At 46.5% G+C, this 22,216-nt stretch overlaps 1 protein-coding gene across 2 annotated transcripts in view; it reads left to right on the top strand.

Annotated features, from left to right (window-relative positions):
* Positions 1-7,517: 7,517 nt before the first annotated feature.
* LOC144942737 (ephrin type-B receptor 1-B-like) overlaps positions 7,518-22,216 on the top strand; it is a 175,519-nt gene continuing 160,820 nt past the window's right edge. For both annotated transcript variants that reach the window (XM_078869609.1, XM_078869610.1), the window contains exon 1: positions 7,518-7,695. In XM_078869609.1, the coding sequence (XP_078725735.1) occupies positions 7,635-7,695 (61 nt within the window). In that variant the 5' untranslated portion in view covers positions 7,518-7,634. The remainder of the gene's footprint in view (positions 7,696-22,216) is intronic.

A 22,216-nucleotide genomic window follows, 5' to 3' on the forward strand; every position in this document is an offset into this window, starting at 1 on the left:
CGTTCAATCAGTTTTATTGGCTTTTTGAATTTATTTTATCCCCATTCCATTACGATGCTCATGCCAGCATCCTCAAGTCACAAACAGTTTTCATGGACCCTCCTGTACCATTACCGTCATTTTCTTGTCATGACTAAATTAGCCACCTGCTTCGTTGCTGTTTTCTAAAAACAAGCAGAGCCTGCTTTCAAACAATCGCGAGCAATGTCCAAACAAAGTGACGCTTTGTAAATAAGCTGAACGGGCCGTGTTAGATTTTTTTTCTCCCGCCTGTGTACGGATATACGCAAAATGGATGAAATATATAGCTTAAATTGTATATATATATTGCGGCCATTCTCATTCCACCAGCCGACGGAGGTCATAGGGGGCTTTGACCATACTTGACCACACTGGTCATTGCGGGTTGGTGGAGGGGGTAGGGCAGGTCGGGTTGAGATACCAGTCCCCACCGATATTAGCTCCTGCCAGGAATGGATCTCGCGTCGCCGGATCTATAGCACAGCAGAGTAATCACTGTCCCACTATCCCACTCTGCGAAAATATCTTACCTTGTACATGTATGTCTTGGTGGATTTTAATTATTATTGCAATGTTAAATATAATTTACATATAAACATTTCGATTGATGTCTCTTTTGAGTAATCAGCTGCTGAGGATATGTAATCATTGTACAACAATCCACCTGATTGCCTGGTTTTATTTATCTTCTGTAAAACAGGAATCTTGGGCATGCCGCTTCATCCACTTACACTGACGTACAGTGCACGTGTTCCGATACGACAGGGGCCGTCGTGGTAAAAAATAAACTTTCCACCACCATATAACTGTGGGATTCCCAGCACTTGGCTCAGAGCTTTTTGCGAGCAGCCGATCACTGCTGCAAGCGCGCTTGAGCAGCACATTACTTAAGGACTTTTTTTTCTGCTGATAAATAGTTGAGTTGTGTAAAACTCTTTATATGCTGAGCCGGTCTAGAAAGGAAGGACAATTTAACTTCAAACGCAGCGGCCCTTTGCATTTAGCGGCGTTCACGAATGCATGGCTGCGTTTTTGCAACGTTGCAGCATCACGGTGTTGAGGTGGAGCCGTGCTCGAAGCACTTCAGTTTGGACCCGCAGAGTTTGAGTTGTAGTCCCAGCCTCGGCGAAAATCAATGGCGGGAGATTTCTGAACTGGTCCAAGACCTCTCCATCCACCAACCCACAAACTGACCAGCACATTTGAAGTTTGGTCACGCAACCTCAATAACAAAGATGTTGTGGAGATCGCCCTCGGTCCAGCAGTGGATTGACAAAGGGGCTGTACGCATAAAAACATTACTGCATTATTACTACTTCTTCAATAGCAAGGGATTTTAAGATTGTTCGGTTGCACCACACCAGCCTTTCTCTCTGAAATACGGGATTTTTCCAGTAGCTTTTGAAGTGTTTATATAAACAGCCCACATTGGCAGGCAAGCAGCCCATATGTGGTACACACACACACACAAAAACAAAGACAAAGATCCCCCGTATAGCCTCAACAGAATGTTGGGACAAGCGCTGTTAGCGAGCACCTATGAAGGCCGGCATGGCACACGAGACGGTGGGTGGCCAGCACCACGCCTGCCCGCCTTTGTATACCAAGTAGCAACGTGTACACACCGCATCAGGTACTCATTTGAGGTTGAGTGGACCTAGGTGAGGCCCAAGACCGGTTAAAATAATCGTCACTGGTGTTGGCCGTGAGTGGGAATCAAACTCGAGCCGCCGGGTTCATAGCGCAGCGCGCACACACACACACGCACGCAACATGTCCTTACACGCGCACACAAACGCAAGGCCTGCCCACTCATTCCTGAAAATAGGCCAGAAAAATACTCTGCCCTACATGTTCCCACTTGGATGCACCCCCAAGTAAGCAATGCCATTGATAAGGATCAGAGGAGTCCACACTAAGCCGTATAGTAAACCTCATGGTAAATCATGCCGCCTCCCAGTGTAGTAAAGTGCAGTCTGTGCACATACTTTTGCCTGCTTAACTGTGCTGACACGGTTGTTTACTTACGTGTGTGCTTGCTTGAGTAGTTAAAGATTTTAAAATGTTGGGTTGTAAGCTTCCAGAAAAGTAGCTGGGCGCGTCTGGGAAGGGCTAATGACATGCCTGAAAAATATCTCACAAGCCCACGTATGAAATTGTACTGCGCGTCACGTATTGAAAAGCTCGCTACTGTGCCGTGTGACTTTAATATCACGTTGTATGTTATCTTGTGCTCAGCACGCTGGAGGGAAAAAAATAAAGAGGGGGGCACTTGTATAGAGGGCAATGTAGACTGCAGTAGAATGGAATGCAACATGAAACGTTGTTGTACACTTAATATTTAGCTGGTGATGGACCTTGAAGAAAAACTGACACATGCGACCTGTCATCTCGCACAGCACCCGGAGTACTGTAAACTTTCGCAAAGTTACACTGTGTGGAATATAAAAAAAAACCCTATCCGGAAACAAGAGAAGGTGGAGAGGTAAGGGTGCGTTGAAGTGCCCGGCTCACCCGTGCATGAAATGGAACTCCCTGAAGGTAATGCGTCGCACCTGTGCAACTGCTCCTGCACCGATGATGACAGTCCGGTGTAGCATTATTTTCTCCCGAAGTGTTTAGCGAAAAGTGTGCATGGCACTCACGCAGAATCCACTTTTGATATTTGTTTAGACCGCCGAAGCGAGTGCCATTGAGCCTAGCACGTGTGTTGAACTTCTTTCGCACCGTGTGTAGCCAGCCGTGATAATCGGAGGTGCGGGGGGATCGTTTCGCCTCTGTTATTGTTCGTGAAGAGGGGAATCAGAACCGGGTCGCCGCGTTCGTAAGGGGCCGTCCATAAATGACGTCACGCGATTTTGGACGATTTTTTACCCCCCCCCCCTCGTCACACGGCGTCACAAAAAGTCAGACCCCCCTTCAAATATGACGTCACAAAGCTCTGCTACCCCCCCAAAAAAAACATGTTTAAAATCTCTTTAAACTATTGTCATTGTAGTGCGTATTTAATGTGCCGCTGCACTCTGATGTTGTAGGAGACAACATTTATCAAAGAGTCAATTTTATTAAGTAGAACGTGTTGTCTATATTTATTTAAAGTTGCGCATTTTGATGTGACGACACATTTCTCACCTCCCCCCTCGTCACAAATGTCTGACTCCCTCCCCCCCCCTCAGGTGCGTGACGTCATTTATGGACGGCCCCTAAGCGCAGTGCGCTACCCACTGCACCACCGCTACCCCCGCGTACCCAACACCGCTGTGGAAGATTGTGGCGGTTGTGCTGTGTGTGACTTTGAGGTGCTGTTCAGCACTCAATCAGGATGAGTTGGGTGTCTTCGAACCGGCACGTGGCACGTCGTGCCGCACGACACGCGCGGCACGACCTGGGCACCCCTCGGAGAGCTGCAGTCGAGGACCCAAGTTGGCTGGTGGCAATAGCACGCAAAGGAGTGGCGGCGTCGTCAAAACCATACACGTCCCGCTGCATTGCTTCACTACCACATCCTGTAATAATTTTCGGCTGAGTGGACCTAGGGGTGGTACGGTACTCTACAGGTTTAAATACCAATTGGCATTTTGTCTTGTGCACCTTGGCCAGGAATTGAACTCGAGGTTTTGGCCCTAGTGCAGTGTGGAAATGATTGCACCATCCCTCCACCTGCCCACCAAAAATAGTGCTAATACTGCAATGCATCAAAACAAAAACTCATGACTTGTTTTATAGTTAATTTAAACGAATGAAACGAGATTTGGGATGTGAAGTTGGTTATTTAAATTTAGTCAGGTTGGTTCTCGTGACTTGGGCAGAGGCCTTCATCCAGAAATGAGTTGAACATTGGTGATGATGATGGCTGTCTAACTATCCTCAACATCCATATTGATCTTCTTGGTTCTTTCGGTAAAGTCACGTAGAAGGTGAAGACCTGGTCTTCATCTGAGGACGGCTGCTTGCGTTGTGGCCGAAACGTCGTGAGAATTATTTTATTATGTTTTATTTTTATTATTGTATTACTTCCCTTCTACGTGACTTTACCGAAAGAACCAAGAAGATGAATCCCTGCAGTCACGAAAGCTTTACATCGAAATCCATATTGATGATGATTGACAGCACATTGAAATGCGCTTGCAAGGTATTTACTTTGTAAATTCCATTTATATTGTATTTGGCTACATCTAAAGCTTCATATATCGCTAAAACTAATGTAAAATTTAAACGTTCGACTCTCCTAATTCCCAACTCTACCACAGTCGATGGCGTGGTCTGCAGGGGGCGACCTAAGTCAGTCGAGACGCGCGGTCGCGGCGTTGTGGAGCGGCGTTTTTTGGCAGCGCAGTTCGGCGCCACGTGCTGCAGGGCTGGTGTTTCAGAAAGCAAGGGGCGTGTGAGTGGGAAACAAAATAACCCACAGCTGTAAACAAATACCTGATGCGTGGAAACAGCGAAGAAAGCTGCGTAAAGTCCGCCCTGCCCTCCCCACGTGCGTGTTTACTGTAGTCCTTGGCAAATAAAAAAAAGATATTCCTTGCTCGCTAATACACCGCTCTCGTGCTAATTGCACAATTTGTCTCGCTTATCATAAGGTGCAGCGCCGCCTTGTCACTCACCGAAATGTCAGCGGGAGTCCGCGAAAATGATACGACGGATTGGTGAAGCCACGCACACATTTTCGTGTAACGTTACTCCCCCCCCCAGCCTTCACCGCGCTGTCGTGTGGTGTCGTGCATCGTTGCCCCAGCGCATAGCTCCATACGTCCAAAGCCCCGTGATAGACAATTGCCCTTCGCTTGTGAGTGACATTAGGCACGTGGTCAGTATTTTGACTGACACGTCTCGCATGCCCCTTTAGATGTAGGTGCAATCGTTTGACTTGTTACTTGTTAGTCGCGAATACATGATATGTGTGTGTGTGTATATCAGAGGTGTGGACTCGAGTCATGCGACTTGGACTCGAGTCAGACTCGAGTCATGATTTTAATGACTTCAGACTCGACTTGGACTTGCCTCATCTTTGACTCGACTTGACTCGGGACTCGAGAGCAAAGACTTGAGACTTACTTGTGACTTGCACAACAATGACTTTGTCCCACCTCAGAGGTGTGGACTCGAGTCATGCGACTTGGACTCGAGTCAGACTCGAGTCACGATTTTGATGACTTCAGACTCGACTTGGACTTGCCTCATCTTTGACTCGACTTGACTCGGGACTCGAGAGCAAAGACTTGAGACTTACTTGTGACTTGCATAACAATGACTTTGTCCCACCTCTGGTGTATATATACAGCAATGGTATACCTCGCAGCGGACACTCGCCGAGAAGATGGAGCCATAAACTCAGTTCGTGTGCAGGTGTTAAGTTAATTGTTACATCGCGGATCGTGAGAGGTGGCGGGCAGCTTTGAGAGGCCATCATCTAGCAGTGGATTGACCAGAGATTATGATGATAATGTAGTATATATATAAAGTACAATGCATCATCCCCCGTCACTCTAAAGCTGGTTAAAGGCCTCCCCACGCCGTGTGCATAAGGGTCGTGTGACTATACTTAAGCACGCCGATCAGTGCGGTTTGGGTGAAAAAATGAGCACCAGATTATCGCTTGCCCACGATGATCGACATGGTCGCGAATCGAACTTGGGGATCACTGGACCTTAACCGCCGAGCCCCCCCCCCTCCACCCGCCATGTACGCAGCGCGTGCATCGTCACTGCACAACTCGGGGATAAGAAGAAGTGCATCGCATCAGTATGTGAGCCGAGTGCGTATTGGGCAGAGTAGGTCCATAGACATATACTACATATGAATAAATTACACGTTTGGCAGATACGTTGAGGAGCTTGTGAAAGGTTGAGCAATTGCTCACTTACTGTTTAGCCCGGGGTTGTGAATCCCGTCATGGGTGGCATGTGAAATGTTTTGCATCAAGCCATCAACGCGTCATCCATCACGCTCGTAACGTATGTATCCCGTAAGTGAATTCTTCGTGTATTCTTCAGGCTCGTGAAAGCCCTCTGCAGTGTGTCCATACGTGCGTCCAGGGGGTGTTGTGACTAAACAATGCGTATGCTGTAACACGAAGTGCATGCAGCCTCGCGGTTCTTGATGTGATGTTGCTTCGTACAGCGTGCAATCTAGTCGTGAGACCGAAGCAGACGGTGGAGGTATTTTCCGGAGCTGAGTCCCCACGCAGCTCCGAGCTGAAATTTGCTCCCTGAATTCAACAAATCGCATCCTGCACGTACATTGAAATCACTCGCGACGAGACGGACCATTAATCCGCGGCCTTAAGAGTGGGCGATCGTCGTTGTTTTGAGCACAACCGTCTGTTTTGAGTAATTATAATACTGTAATGTCAATTTACATTCGCTGTATTGAAGTCCTCTCTCCATGTCGTCTCGGTCACTAGGCTTGTTTGACCATACTTCACCCTAACCGGTGCGAGTTGGCCAAGAGGGTGCGGTGAATCGGGGCCGCTTTGAACACCGCTCGTCATCGATGTCAGCCGTGGTCAGGGGAGGGTTTAACTCAAGTTTCTGGCTTTATCGTCCAGTGCGCTAACCGCAGCGCCACCGCTCCACCCCGTACATTTTTTTTTTCTACACCGAACACATTGATCTTAAACGTACGTGTTCTCCCAAATCACGCACCTACCTTTGTAATCGAGGTCTCCTTTGAAAAACAAAAAAACGACTCGAGAAATTCGTCAAGAGCTTCCCTGACCCTTGAAAACCCAACTCGCGTTCTCAATGGCCTCTGGCCGACCGATAGAGGTTCTGACAACGCAGTGACAATCCCGAACAAACATAATATGTACCTGCCGCGCCTATGAAGATGTTTTTTTGGAAAGTTTGCTCACCGAACACGGAGGTTGAGAAACCCCATTGCGCCTTTGCGAGCGAGCCTTTAAACCTGAAACGAGGTACTAAGGAATCGCACGGACCACCCGATTCGCAGTGAATGGCCTCTATTGTCACTTGGCAGTGGCTAATATTACTCCCAACAATTACTCGAACCCTGGGCGTATATCACAAGATGTTGCCCTTATTCCCCAGCTGCCGGGGAGTCCGTCCATTCTTTACCTCCAACAATCTCTGCCTCCTTATACGGCAATAGACGAGTGCTCCAGCCCAACACCACCTTTATTGTAAATGAATTCTCACCACTCTCTCTCACACACACGCACAAACAGCACAGCGCTACGCGTGACGTTGTGTACACGTTTCTGTTTAACGAATGCCTACATTTTCGAAACGAAGTTTATTTTGCAAGTGATAGTCTCGGAATCCAAGCGCTGATCATTTTGGAACGTGTTTTAACCGAAAGCGCTCGTTTGTAAATGCGATGGTGTCTTTTGGGCACTTACTAAGGAGTCAGTCATTCACATCGGCATTCCCTCCCCGTCCTCCCCTTCCCTCTCACCCCCTCCCCTCTCACGCTCTCAAACCCCTCCCTCTCGCACACCCTCTCTGCTTGACGCGCAGTGGTTTGGCCCAGCGGCGCATGTGAGTAGTAGCGCTGAATGAAGGGCGCATGCAGCAGAGTGGGAAGGAGCGTCAAGTTTGTGGGCTCATCTCTTACGCGATTTTTGTTTTTATGTTCGGGGCTCCGAAAACATGGATTGCTTGCTCCTCGTCCTGCTGCTGCTGCTCGTCCCCGCCAGCCACGGCGTGGAAGGTAACGATCATCGGGTTTGCCCGTTTGGCCAAGCGCATAGTGTTGGGGATGTGCGCTTGTGTGTTGTGAGATTTCTTTCCTCCCATTGTGCTTACATAGGCTACTGTGTGTGATGCGGCAACGGGGTGATCATCATCCGCACGCTGGCCAGGCTGGGTTTTTTTAAATTCTTATTTGTATTCTTGTGATTATTCATTTGGTTAGGATGTGTGTGTGTGTATACCGTCTTGTCGGAGACGGGAGAGACTGCACGTGCGTTATAGACACTCGCTCGGTGTCCAGATATCCCCGTGTGTTTGACGCTCAATGCGCACCACGCGTTAGCAACACAAACTAGTGTCTATAGTATGTGCTCGCATCGGGCACGCTACCTCCGACAAGCCGGAGGGATGATGTCTGCTGTTTAAACAACAACAACAACAAAACAACCCCTTACAATTGTCTCGAATGCTACGCTCGTAGCTGTGGAGGTAATGAATGATATCAGGGATTTGTAAGTGCAGATGTCTTTAACATGATTAAGCATTGCATTGTATAGCCCGCGCGCGTTAGCGAGCACGTTTGCTTACTATAACATGCGGTACAAAATTATGTTGTTGGGATGCGGTCAGAAAGTTTTGAGAACGGCAGTCAATTGGGAATGGTCAATGTGCCCGAGTCGCACATTATTACTATTTCCCCTATAGATTTGCGTTCACAGTCATGCCGCGATCTCACCTACAACACGATCATCACATCACGTAATTCTTGTAATTACAATTACAGCCATTAATGTGAAGGATTTTCCCAATCCGCTGCTGGATGAATCCCCAACCTTTAGGTCACGTGCTTTTTGTGTAACCATTATTCACCACGCCGGTTCGTGCGCATTGGTGATGAATGGACTTAGTTCTGATGCCACTCGCCACTGACGTGGGTAGCTCTTGTCGGGAGTCGAACTTTGGTGTGGCCGTGACTCCTAGCGCAGCGCGCAAGCCCACGACGCTACCGCTCCCCCTATTGCAGTGTCTACCAAATGCTACATATTTAGTATAATAGTAGTATACTTATTCGGAAGTTTGCCAACGCAATCACGAGATTCGTTGCCCGGAAACTACCGGGTAAGCTGGACGCATGGTTTCAGACCACCGCAGATTTCGCAAGCAGAAAAAATACCCCCGTAGGCAAACAACGCGATAATATGTTGATAATGTATATATACCTAAGCAGCCGTTTAAACACCATATAATACTGGACATACGCTTGACAATCGACCGCTAACACAAACCCACACTGGCCGCATTTCAATGCGATAGCATTTGTGTGTGTGCGCGCGCGCGCGCGTATGTTCTGGGTATGTGCGATGCACTGCAGTAGCCGCTGCAGGTACTGTGTGTGTGTGGGGCTGTCCGAACTGTTAGGGAAAGTGAAGTAGGGCTTGGGCAGGACAAGTCGCTCGAATGGGACGATGGCCAATGGCAAAGAAGACGAATGATGGTTCAGTGCGTTCGTGAGGACCTACACCGTGGGCTCGATGGAGCGATGACATCGCTTAATGCGCGGGGTGTCGCTCGGTGGGTTATTACAACCGCAGGAACGTGAGAGCAAGGAGGTGGCGTCGGCGGCATGGGGAGGCCTTCATCCAGCAGTGGATTGATCATGGCTGGTGATGATGATGATTACTGTAGTGTGCCGCTTGCTAGACCATGGTGACCATCATGCTCAGTTAACGCTTACGCTCTGCCGGTCTCTCTCTCGGCACGCTCCGCTGAACGTGGCTATGAACTCATTCGTGGCGAAAGATCGCGAGTGCGGGAGAGGATGGAATGAAAGGGTTCAATTGCGCAGCTTGGTGCTGGCGACCCACGATACGGTCGGTGACAGCGAGGAGACAACAGGCACCGTTACATTGTGTAACCCTTGCTTATTACAATGTTACATTTTAAAGGACCGCGGTTGTGGCAGTAGCCTACTGCAGGTTATTGATAAAGGACCATTGCCCAATGCGGTAATTTACGAGCCAATTATGTATGTAGCTTACTGTGCAATTTTTATACTCATGTAGCCGAGCGCTCGCTAACCTAATCCTGATAAAAAAAAAATATTCTATTTATCCCGTGTTGTAACAAAAAACACATTTGGTGATGCTGCGTCGGCAAGTGCACAAAGCACAATTAACAAAACACACTCAATACATTCGTCAATAACACTGCCATAAAACAAAAATCGGCGACGCTTTAGCAAATGGCCCTTTTCCATGGCACATACACACATAGACCAGAGTGTTTTAACGTGGGCTATTGAACAGCCATAGAAAAAACGGGGGGGGGGGGGTGAAGACGTTTGGTGCTGTAGAGCCACATCGTGAACGCGCCACTCACTGTGTTTGATGGGCAGCTTCTAGGCAAGGCAACTGCTGTGGTCAGCGCTAGGCGCCGAGTTCGATTCTTAGAGCAAATGATTCACTAAAGAATGTGTACTTTACAGTGATTTCATCTATTCGTGGCGATTTCCCAAAAGCGCATCGTGAACGCGAGAGAGAGTAGAGTATAACGTAGCGGAGACTCGAAAACACGGCGGCGTCGTTAAAAAAAACAGTCGTCGATCTTGTGAAAGTGTTACATAAATCCCACACAATCCCAAAGTTGAGGTTAAATTGTGAAGAACAAGCCACCAGATTGCGGTTTTACAGCCCTCCCTCGGCTGCAAAAAGTGACGATTGACTTTAAAAAATATGATTTCTGGTGGTTGGATGAAGTACGTTTATCGATTGCTGATACTTTTCCCATAATGGTGCTGGATGTAAAAAAATAAATTAATGTTTTAAATAATTGCGGCCTATGGGCTAAAGTAATTATAAGAAGGGCACGCATTCGACCACAATCGATAACGCTCGCCCTAATACGCACTAATGTACGATGGATGCACGTGTGTAGCTTGTGAGTGTAGGGATGGGGGGGGGATAAGCATTCCCTCTGTGTTTGTTATTTGTACGCGCGGATTGTCGAAGCTCCCACCGCCACCGCATGCTCTGGCAATCACAACCTGTCACAATAATAATGATGATCGCGCTGAAAATGACCGGGTTTGGAGAATATCGCCGCCCTCCCTTTAACTCTTGAGAATTCAGTCGCAAAATTCGCCAAAAAGGATGACTGTTATCGTCGCGTGTGCTTGCGACTTTGCTTGTTTCCCCTCCGTGTGCTTCTGACAACGGTGATTACTCAATTACTCCGACGATGCCACTTCGGTTTGTCCACGCGAGCACGCGTCTAATGAGGATCGCCCGTACACAGAGCGTTGTAGAGCGCGCAGTGGTCGGTTCAGATGTATGCCAATACAGTACAGTCGATGGTTAATTGGCCAGCAAAGACAAAGATCTCCCCGCGTGGCGTTAACAGACTGTTGGGGTGAAGTGCTGTTAACGAGTAGCTATGAAGGGCGGCACGTCACACGCCTTTGTCTCCCTAGCGGCAATGTTTTATACACCGCACCAGGTACTCATTTGAGGCTGAGTCGACTTAGGGGAGGCCTAGGACCGGTTTAAATAATCGTCACTTGTGGTCACTTGTGGTTGCCGTGAGCGGGAATCGAACCCGTGTCCCTGGGTTCGTAGCGCAGCGCGCTGACAGCCACACGACCGCTCCCCTAATTGCCAGCACACACGCGCGCACGTTAATACATTAAAATAATTAAGGATTGATTAATACAATTAGTCAATGCGCGCAGGATACATCGCAGAGATATACGCACATTTACACATTCTAAAGCTACTGTTGCGACAAGAATACATACTGCAAAAATCTGCTGAAATCTGCTAAAATCTATATTATTTTAATTCTAAACGAACGGCCAGCAGCAACGGGCACCATTTAAGATACGTAGTAATATACCGTTTATATTTGCTGAATTTTTTTTTGTAAACAAATCCGAGCTTCTATGGTTTATCATTAAAAGGCGGTAATCATTGCGAACGTGCTCAACCGTAGGGAGTCGCGTTGCATGTGTAATCGCCGCTCTGTGTGTGTGTTATCAACAAATGTACGGGTAGGAGAGGGTTTGGTGCAGGGGGATGGAAAAGAGGAGGGCGCGGTGGGTAGGGGAGGTAATTTGTAACCACGAAAAGGCCACCTGGCCCACCTGCTTGGCAGGCACACAAAAACAAAGAATCCCCCGTATAGCCTCAACGGACTGTTGGAGAAAGTGGCTGTTAGCGAGCACACGAGGAGAGGGGGGTCAGGGCGCCGCTCGGCCGACTTTGCCTTCCTAAAGTGGCGATATTTACACAACGCGCCGGTGTAACTCTCGCTTGAGGCCGAGTCGACCTAGGGGAGACCCGGGGTCGATATTCGTCACCGATGTTGGGTGGCCTTGAGTGGGAATCGAATTCGGGTGGCCGGTTTTGGTAGCGCAGTGCCCGCTAACCGCTGCGCCACGGCTCTTTTTTGGATGGCAAAGACAAAGATGCCCCCGTGAAGACTTAAACGACTTTTGGGGCGAGTGCTATTCGCGAGCACCGATGAAGACCGTCATGGCCTACGAGTGAGATGGGTGGCCTGGTCCACGCCCGGACACCTTTGTCTCCTTTGTGTCAATACACACCACACCGGGTACTCGTTTTAGGCTGAGTCGACCTAGGGGAGACCCATAATTGGTTCAGATATTCGTCACTGGTGTTGGTGGCCGTGAGCGGGAATCAAACTCGGCCAGATTCGTAGCTCAGCGCGCTAACCACTGCGCCACCGATCCCCGCGGCTGACACAAAAAAAAAGATCCCCCGTATAGCCTGACGAGACTGTTGGGGCAAGTGCTGTCACCAAGCACCTATGACGCTGGCACGGCACGCGAGGGGATGGGTGGCCAGCACCACGCCCGGCCGCATTTGTCTCCCCAGTGGCGATGTTTACACACCGCAACCAAGAACTTATTTGGTTTGAGGCTGAGCCGACCTAGAGGACTCCCAGGACCGGTTCAGAATAATCGTGACCGTTGTTGGCCGTGAGCGGCAATTGAACTGTGGCGACCGGGTTCGCAGCGCTTTAGCGCAGCACGCTAACCGCTACACCACCGCTGACACACACAGACAGACAACAGCAACTACCGCCGGCTTTCGCCACTAAGTGGCGATAACGTCACCACGGCGCTTGTGCCAGGCTAGGTGCGCGTTAAGGCCGCCACGTGAAGTTTCGAACGCCCGCTGGCAGGAGGTCGCGGGACAGACCCGGCAGGTGCCATGGGTTGACTGACTGGCCGATGCCACCACCCCTACTGTGTCAAATGGCTGTGTTTTATCAGCCCGGCTCGCGCCGCTCGTTATTGTGAATGTCGCTCCTCTTGCCCTCCGTGGTTGCTCGAGGGCGACAGACAGACAACAACCACACGCCACGCCACGCGCTCACCGTGGTTATTATCGCAAGCGCAGCGCGCAGTGTGACTCTTCTTGGGGAGGGGGGGCGAGATTGCTGCCCCCCCCCCCCTTAGGCAGACCACAGGGATAGTTGGGCTCCCAATCCCGCCGGTCGCTCTCTCCCTGTAAATGCGTTCGACGGAAGAAAGCTGCGTCCGGAGTGTTTTGGCCGCTGTGAATGTCCACGTGATGATAAGCCACTTTCGTCGAGCCATCGTTTGTGGCAAGATGGCTTTTGACAAAAAGAGCTTATCTAGCTCATTTGGGCCTTACCTGGTAACGTAAGAAAAACATAGTTTAGAGTTTAGTTTCGCAATAGCATCGTTAAGTGAAGAGTGTTCTGCACCCTTGTATACAACTGGTATTTTATAACACAGGCATATCGCGCGTCTTACCAATTATAAGACGCACCATATTCGTAAGACGCGCCACCAAACTGATGGCCGCTGTCAGTAGAGTTACACAAATCTGGACACACACAGACACACAACTCTAATCACGCACCCACCTATTGGATTGTGAGACGCACCCCACAATTGCCGCTTTAACGTTCTGGGGAAAAGTGCGTCTTATATTCCGGAGAATACAGTGGTGGTGGAGTGGCGGCACTGGTTAGCGAACTGCGTTGTGATCTCGGTCATTTCGGTTCGACTCCCGACTGCAGATAACAAATCAGTGGTGAGTCGCTCCAACATAGATTGTGCACCTAAAACTAAAACAACTCTTAAACTATTTGTTTTGTTTTTATCAGGTAAGACTCACTGAGCTATATAGCTCTCTTTTTCAGAAGCGACCTGATTTTACATTTGATAGCTCAACGAAGTGGCTTTTCACGTGGAAATGTATAGCATCCATATACTCTAAATGCATGTTTCTAACTGTGGAGGGAAAACCGGAGGACCCGGAGAAAAATCCACGCGACCACGGGGGAGAACGTGGAAACTCCAAATATGCAGGCGTCAGGATGGGGATTGAACCCAATACCTCCTGTATACCGGGCGAGGTAGTTAACATCTCACCGCCGGTGCAGTGAATATCATGCTGGCCTTAATGTGTTCGCTAACAGCGCTCGCACCCCTTGCAGGCAGCCTTTAAGACGAATTCCTTTCTTTTTTTTCATATCTTTTGTATATCTCTAGACTAACCGTGTACACTTACACGCAACGATTCCCTACACCTGTACATACAACTATACACTGATGTTACCGCGCAACGAGACTTATCTTTTATTACTCACGCGCATTTCTGATTGGTAGCCAGCAGTCACACACACGTGCGCACACTAATGATAGCGTGGAAGCTAGCAGGCGGCAAATAGAACCCTGCTATCTGGGCACGGAATTGTTGGCACACTGTGTAAACACAGGCAACTTTGTGGCTGCATTGTTTCCAAATGCTAAGGGGAGGTAAAGACAACGAGCCTTAGACTATCGAGGGGAAAGCTATATGAGCGAGCGCCTATGGTTATCAGCACCATGCCCGGCCGCCTTTTGTCTGCACAGTGGCGATGTTTACACGACACACCAGGTACTCATTTTAGGCTGAGTCGACCTAGGGGAGTCCCAAGACCGGTTCAAATAATTGTCACTGGTGTTGACCGGAGAGGAAATTGGTCTTCGAGTTATTTGCGCAGCATGCTAACCGCTACACCACCGCACCCCAAACGGACCGCTACCTCCAGACACATACATGAAATTCACTAAAATAGCAGGACCCAAAATTCTGACGTGTGTGATGGATTGTGTAAGTATGTTCTTAGAAATAGCTTGAATAAGAGCATCACTGGTAATATAACTCTTCGTATTAGCGAGCTCTCGATTGTGGGCTTATTATTTTATTATTTCGTTCAAGAATAACTCAAAAGTTAATCTAACTTTAAATCCAAACTTCTGTCCACAAACTCTGTGATCCATTACCACGCTGTTAACTGTAAGCTTCTTTTGCCAATATTGCACCAGAAAATTAGTTCATACATATTTTAGACAGCTTCACGAAATCTGCAATTCCTTTTACGGGACTAATGGGCGTTATTCAAGCAATTTAATAATAAAAAAAACACGCAAGCACCCATCGAAATAACTTCACAATTAGATATAGGTGTACTCCGTGTTATAAATAATAACATGAACATAAATGATGGTGCTTATAGTTTACCGTCCGCGTAATTAAACCCACATTTTACAATGAAATATACCAGGTGGAATTTCAAACGGCGTTAAGTTGCATTTAGAATTAAATTAATTATCGATAAGGTATCATTTAAAAGTGCCATCTTAAACGAATTGAAGTAACCACAGAGTTAGCGGCTTGTAGCCCTTGCAGCTCGCGCACGTAATCAGTACAGATGTAAACATTAATAGCCTGTTGCCTGTCACGACAAAGCACACACTTCACTCAATCAGCAGCTGCCTTACATTGACCATTCGCTCGGCTGCATTTGTCTACGCATTCTTCCGATGTATTCCCATGGCCATCGCTATCTTCGCTACGTGCGGTCACAACACGTCGTCATTTTCTCTTTAAGAGACCAACTAGAATGTTGGAGAATCTTTAGCAAGATAAGACACGCGGTGGACATTGAGCATTCTCCAGCCACCCACCTTGGTGCGGTCTGCACTTGCGGTCTGCACTTCCCTTCGCGTAGCAGGCCTCGTAGCGGCTAGAAATGCCATCATTGTCTTTGCCTTTGTCGCTGCCGTATAAATTCACGCCGTTTGGAAGTGCTGTGTTCTCGCATTACCCCGGGTCCCCGCGCTTATCATTAGAACGTGTGTAGCAGCACGCTTTAGCCCGCTTGAAATTGCCTCGTTTTTCTCCGCTCCCATAAGCCACAGGACAGGCAGATGCATCAACAACATTAAACTGTATTACATCCCACGCAGTTTATTCAATTTGAGTTCAAGTAAGTAAATACGAACAAGTCGGGGTGGATGCGGGGGCGGGGCGCGCGGGGGGGGGGTGAAAATAATTTTTAGAAATCCATACACCGACTCGACCACGTGACGCGCGCATTTTATCACGTTTAGAAATGCACGCACCGTCGCTTGCTGTTTGCGTTCATTGTTTTCAAAGGGGGGGGGGGAATCGTCATAGCATGGCTCTGTGGCAAATAAAAATAGAATTGCGTGGGGATTCAGTAGCCCACGAGGAATAACGTTCTCGTGTATTAATAATAAATTTCCTTTTTGGGTTAGATCGCGTAAGCAAAAATGTGTCGTTAACCCGCCACCACCCTACACAGCCAACCAATGAGGTTTGCTACGTAAACAAAACGTGCCAATTATATACTACTTCAGCCCACCGGTGGTGTGTTGGGAAAGTAAATCCACAGCATTTACAATTTGATTACCGTGACGTTTCGCTGGCAATTGCAACATCCAGCATCATCGAAGCGATACTTACACGATCTAACCCAAAACATTTTTTTCATGAATATTGGTCGCAGGAGAGCGTACGTGTCATCCTCGTGTATGCCTGTAGTTCCCACATTATTTTCATCTGCAAGGCCGCTGCTTATATTTAGTGGCCTATTGTGCAACTCGGTCGTACCCGTACACATGTGACGTCCTTGGCTGAATGCTTAAAATCAGTGGTGAATCGGCACCGAGAAACACTTCTTAAAACACAGATTGCATGGGCAGAGGCGAGCAGGTGTAGCTATTCAGGGCCATTGTATGACTGTCCTTGGTGGATTTACAGCGGTGTTATTTTTTTGAAAATCAGGGGTCAGTGAAACGCGGGTTAGGGGGATGGGTGTGGAGGTTAAGAAAATGTATTTGCGGTTTTTGTGCCAGTTGAATGTTGCGGTTCTGTAAGAATACTTGCATGTAAACGTAGTCTCTGTGCGTGTGTGTTTCGATGGTCTAATTGATGTGCGCGCATTTTTACACTGGTTTCTGTGTTTATGTCCACTGTGTAAACCTGAGTAATTCGAGTTTGCTTTAAAGTGGGTCGGCGGGCCCAGAATGTGGGAGAATGTTTAGCCTGTGTGCATGTATTTACTTCTAGATGATTCGCAGACACGTTTGTCATTTTGGCCAACACAAAAAAAACAGGATTGGGACAAAAGCGTTCGCATAAACAGGATGGCCGCCGGGAGAGGTTCAGGCATGCTTTTTACCACACACACACTGATCACGCCCCAAAGGTGGGGTCTTATTAAATGTGTTCAGGATTACTCTTCGCTGTTGCATACAGAACCCAGCACACATCTGTCTGCGACTGGTGGTGTTGGCTTTTAGGGAAGAAAAAAAATGGTGTTGCCTCTCAGCTGACGAGTGAAAATTAATCCAGAATCTGATGCATTTTGCCACGTTTTATTAACGCATTCGGATACACATATATTATGATTTGCTCTAATAAGCGCTTTTAATCCATGTAACTTGCTCAATGTACGGAATTAATGCACAAGACAGACCCTTTGCAATAATGCTCTTGTATCTTTATTCTAGCAATTAAAAACATTTCGAGCACTCTATAATCCACGTAATAAGTTTAAGACATTGTCAAGCCACGGCTGGATGAAGGGCATGGAGGATGTATTATTGTTACCATACTTCACCGTGCTTCTCAGTGCATGCTGATGCAGTGGGGGGGGGGGGGGAATGTTTCAGGACCGCAGGGGCGGTTCCGTTCGCAGTGGTTAGGAATTGAGCTTGCATCACTGGGTTCAGAGCACACGATGCTATAACCATCACCATCCCCCCCGCCCCCCCGACAACTCTATGCATACACATACCTTACATCGTAGCACATCGCTGCAGTGCATTCGGTACACACTGCACAATGGTGTCCCGCGGCTGACCACATAGCCGCATGTGAGTGATTTGAAAGTGCAAATAGCAAATTTTGGGTAGCAGTATATACAGCGCGAAATCGCACAAACCGAACCCACATGGAGCGAAGGAAACCTGTCTAGCACGTGTAATGTTCTCCAAGCATTGTCTGCCACCTAAGAGAAGAAAGAATCAAGAACAGTATGATAGTGCAACAGGCTGTTTAGCTCATTACGAGGCATGTGAGTTACGTAACCTTGCTTTCACTTATTTTCTTGGCAAATGTGAAACCGCGATGATGCGAGTGGAACTAACTCGTGTGTGTGTGTGGCAGATGTTGAGACAAGTCTAATCCTCCAAATACAAATTCTGTTGTTCATAAATGCTCACTAAATTTCAACAGTTTAGACCAGACTTCAAACTTAGTACCGTCTGGCTTGCGAGTCTAATGTACACACATGCTATATACATTAACATTAGCCTTTTATGGTATCGTATGCCATTGAGATATTAATAACAAATTGCCATTTTTAAATATCTATATACTATGGATTATCAAAGTGGCTGTGTACTCTGGTGATTTATTTATGAGTGCTCGACTAAACGTGGTGGTTTGCGTTTCCCCCCCCAGTTAGCACCCCGAGTGTTAGATGCCAGCAGGTCTACTTAATTTGTCACCTTGAGAGAGTTGTCATGAGTGAAGAGCACGGTGTGTTTAAATGTTTAAAATTAATAATACATAACTGCGAAGTCGAATAGCAAGGAAAATGCAGTTTATGCTTTTAGCAAAGTCGATATGTTGGCTTTCCTTGAATGTGGTCCCAGCAGACGGAGTGTCATTCTTGTTCAGCATTGCTGCGTTTAGCTTTTAAGAAAATGAGAGATGGCACGATTCATACCTATGAGCATATGTTCTTTCCTTTCCAACCCCCCCCCACCCCCCCCCCGAAGGAATGACGGGTCCATTGTTGAACGTTGCTGGGGAGCTGTTGTGCAGTGGTTATAAGCAACACTTACTACAAAAAACTGGCGACTTGAGTCACATTTTCGCTCACGGTTCACATCAGTGACGAGTGATATTTGAACTAGTGACAGTGACCAGCGTGGTGAGGTCTGGTCAAGCAACCCACATGACCGTCATGGCGTGGAGAGATTTTCATCCAGCAGTCGAATGACAGAGGTCTTGTAAATTATTATAAATGTAAGTCTGTTTAACACGTAGTAGGCTTTCGCGACCAGTATTATTCATAATAAAGGTTTTTGGGTTAGATCGCGTCAGTTTAAACGTGTCGCAACCCTCCACTACCTGACACGGTCAATCAGTAAGAAATGTTTCACGTTAACGAAACGCCAATTAGTTACTTCTTCAGCCCACCGGTGTGTTTGAAGAGTGAATCCGCAACATTTACCATTTGAGTACAATGTTGTGGATTAACTCTTCAAACACACCGGCGAGCTGAATAAGTAAATCATTGGCGTTTGGTTAACGTAACACATTTATTACTGATTGGCCGTGTCGGGTGGTGGAGGATTGCAACACATTATTGCTTAAGCGATCTAACCCAAAAATCTTCATTATGAAATGTAAGTCTATATATAACATTAGAATGTATATCCATTTTATATGGTGACTATACTTGGGCAAATGCAATTTTTATAAATGCTGTACAATAACGACACACCATTAACGTGTATCGTGTTATTATGCATATTCCAATATTATTTATTTACCCTGATTGAACACAAATCGGATCTCAATCCCTGTTTTCAAGAGGGTTACGCTTTAGGATGCGAGACCCAATTTCTTTTTTTTTTAGTTCTAGTTGATTTAGTATCAAGTGACACTGAAGTGCCTTGTGAAAATCCGCGAGCATAAGTGGGATCACACTCTCGTGCACTCTGCACAGGGTGGCAGCCCGCTTGCTGTACTGCCTCGTGGAAGCACCTTGTTGACCTGTGGCGAGTGTCTCAAGTAGGCTGCATCGGTTTTGTGATCTGCCAATCGTTGATTTCACTTGCCCGGATTAGAGGCACTGCCGGTTATGAACGCCCGCGCGTGCAAGCGTACTTCAGCATGATTGTCTGATGTTTTACCGTGAAATACCAATTGTCATATGCGTATGTGAAACAAAACCATTGATCCTCATTTAAATAAAGCATCTGAATAATTTATGAGGTTGAAATTTTGGTGTACAAAACCCTGTTATTATACAGCTTAGTCATTGCGACCAACACCACTCACTGAAGTACAATAATTGTTTTGCATTATTAATTGCACACGATGACATTTATAAATGCACGACATTTGTGGACAACATATTTTTGTTGCCTATATTTTTTCATTTTAATGCAACATTTCATATTCAGTGGCTACTAATTGTGCTCAGACAATGCACTGACAAACACATCTCTCATCAATGAACATTTCCTTTAAATAAAAAAAAATAGCATACAAATTTAAAATGTTGTTGACACAAAAGTGTACTTTTTGTAAAAAAAAATGCTGTTAATGCGCTTAAAAAAAAGTTTAGTTAATTCTTAAGGTCGGTTTAGATGACGTGCTTGTAAAATAATCAATACTCGTTTTGAAGTATCTTAACTGTAGCCTTGGTCAACTTTGTGTTAAACATACATTTTAGATGCATTGTATATATTGGGAGATATTGCGCATGTGTTCATGTTTTCAGTTGAATCCCAAACAAATCTGAAAATTCAAAGCCGAGGCACAACATTTAGGATGATATAAAAACACGTTTTGTTTCGGATTTATCCGAAAAAATGATGTCACGTGTAATAATCTCACATGTAATTACGTCACATGTAACGATGTCACATATTAACAAAAGACTCGACGCATTTGTCAAAAGTGATTTATATGTTGAGTTTTTTTTGTTGTCATTTGTACTTATGCACCACTGCCAACGAAGCGCCACCAAATATAATGTCACACATTACGTCACTTCCGTGCTTTTCCCGAAAAAAAAAGTGGGCTTCACGTGGCGTTGAGTGACATCAATAACATGTATATCACAAACACACGTGAAGTGATTACGTCATGCGAATCATCAGCAAATCAAAAACCATGAAAAATCGGTGTGACATCGTTCTAAACAATAAAAAAAACTACATCTGAAATGTTTAAATCTAAAACGTAACACAAGTATTATTTTTGTATAAAACATAGATAAAGATAACCCGTATAGCCTTTAACATGCTGTTCGGACAAGTGCCTCTGGTGAGCACCTATGACAGCCGGCACATGAGGGTTTGGGTGGCCAGCACCACGTCCAGCCACCTTTGTCTTCCCGGTGCTGAAGGTACTCATTTAAGGCCTATTCGACAGGACTGCTTTAAATATCCACCACTGTAATTGGTCGTGAGTGGGACTCAAACTCGAATCATCGGGTCCATAGTGCACCTGTGCTCACCAAAGCCCCCCCACCATATACATAATACCCACAAGCATTATTTTCTGACTAGGGTTTAATAAACACCCTCAGTCTTGACGGGCACTTTTAACAGTGAAACATTTTGGACACTGGCCTAAAATTGTTCGTCCTTTCTCTGCACATGCCAAAAGATCTGATCCAAGCCTTAAACGTGTGATAAGGTTGGCTTGTGGCCCCAGAAAGCCACAAATATGCCATGAATTTGTAACTGCGTTAAAGGCACATGTGTAGTGCCTCCTAATGTTCAACATAAAACAACAGTTGGCGTGTGATGCCTCTGTGACCTGTTGTGTCATGTTTTCTGCGGGATTCTCCATTGTTTTGACCTCAAGAGCATGCAATTTATTGTAATCGTAATTATAAAGAAATGATGAAGTCGTATACATTTCAAGAGTTGTTAAGATCAGTTACTTGCCTTGAGCTTGATTTGAATAGCTAAAGCTTTTAATCTCCATACCTGGATAGCGCGATCTGTGGAAATACATTTTAACTGGTTGTATGCACCTAATGCCCCTGCACTGTGAAATATTACGTAACGTAATACTATGGCAATCTAATGTAATGTAAATAGTTATTTAAGAAACGGAAAAAGCATGATGAAAGCATCTCTAACGTGCACCAGTGCCACCTCATCGCGCCACGGACATTAAATGAATGTTCAGGTCTCAAGTGAGGTAGTTGAACCCAAGGTGCTTATTCTTACATTTTTTTTTCCAGTCGGGACTTCCATGGCAGTGTAGTTGTGCTTTCTGAGGTGTTTAGATCGTACGCTTTCGTTGGTTGATGCTTATGTCCCAATATATTTAAATAATGAAACATCTACAAACTAAACCTTCATGAGAGGCAAACGACAATTGTATAAATGTGTTGACCTTTTTCATATCAGTTGTTTTCTTTGCACATTACTCAAT

Source organism: Lampetra fluviatilis, chromosome 28 (assembly GCF_964198595.1).
Source record: "Lampetra fluviatilis chromosome 28, kcLamFluv1.1, whole genome shotgun sequence".
Lineage (NCBI taxonomy): Eukaryota > Metazoa > Chordata > Hyperoartia > Petromyzontiformes > Petromyzontidae > Lampetra > Lampetra fluviatilis.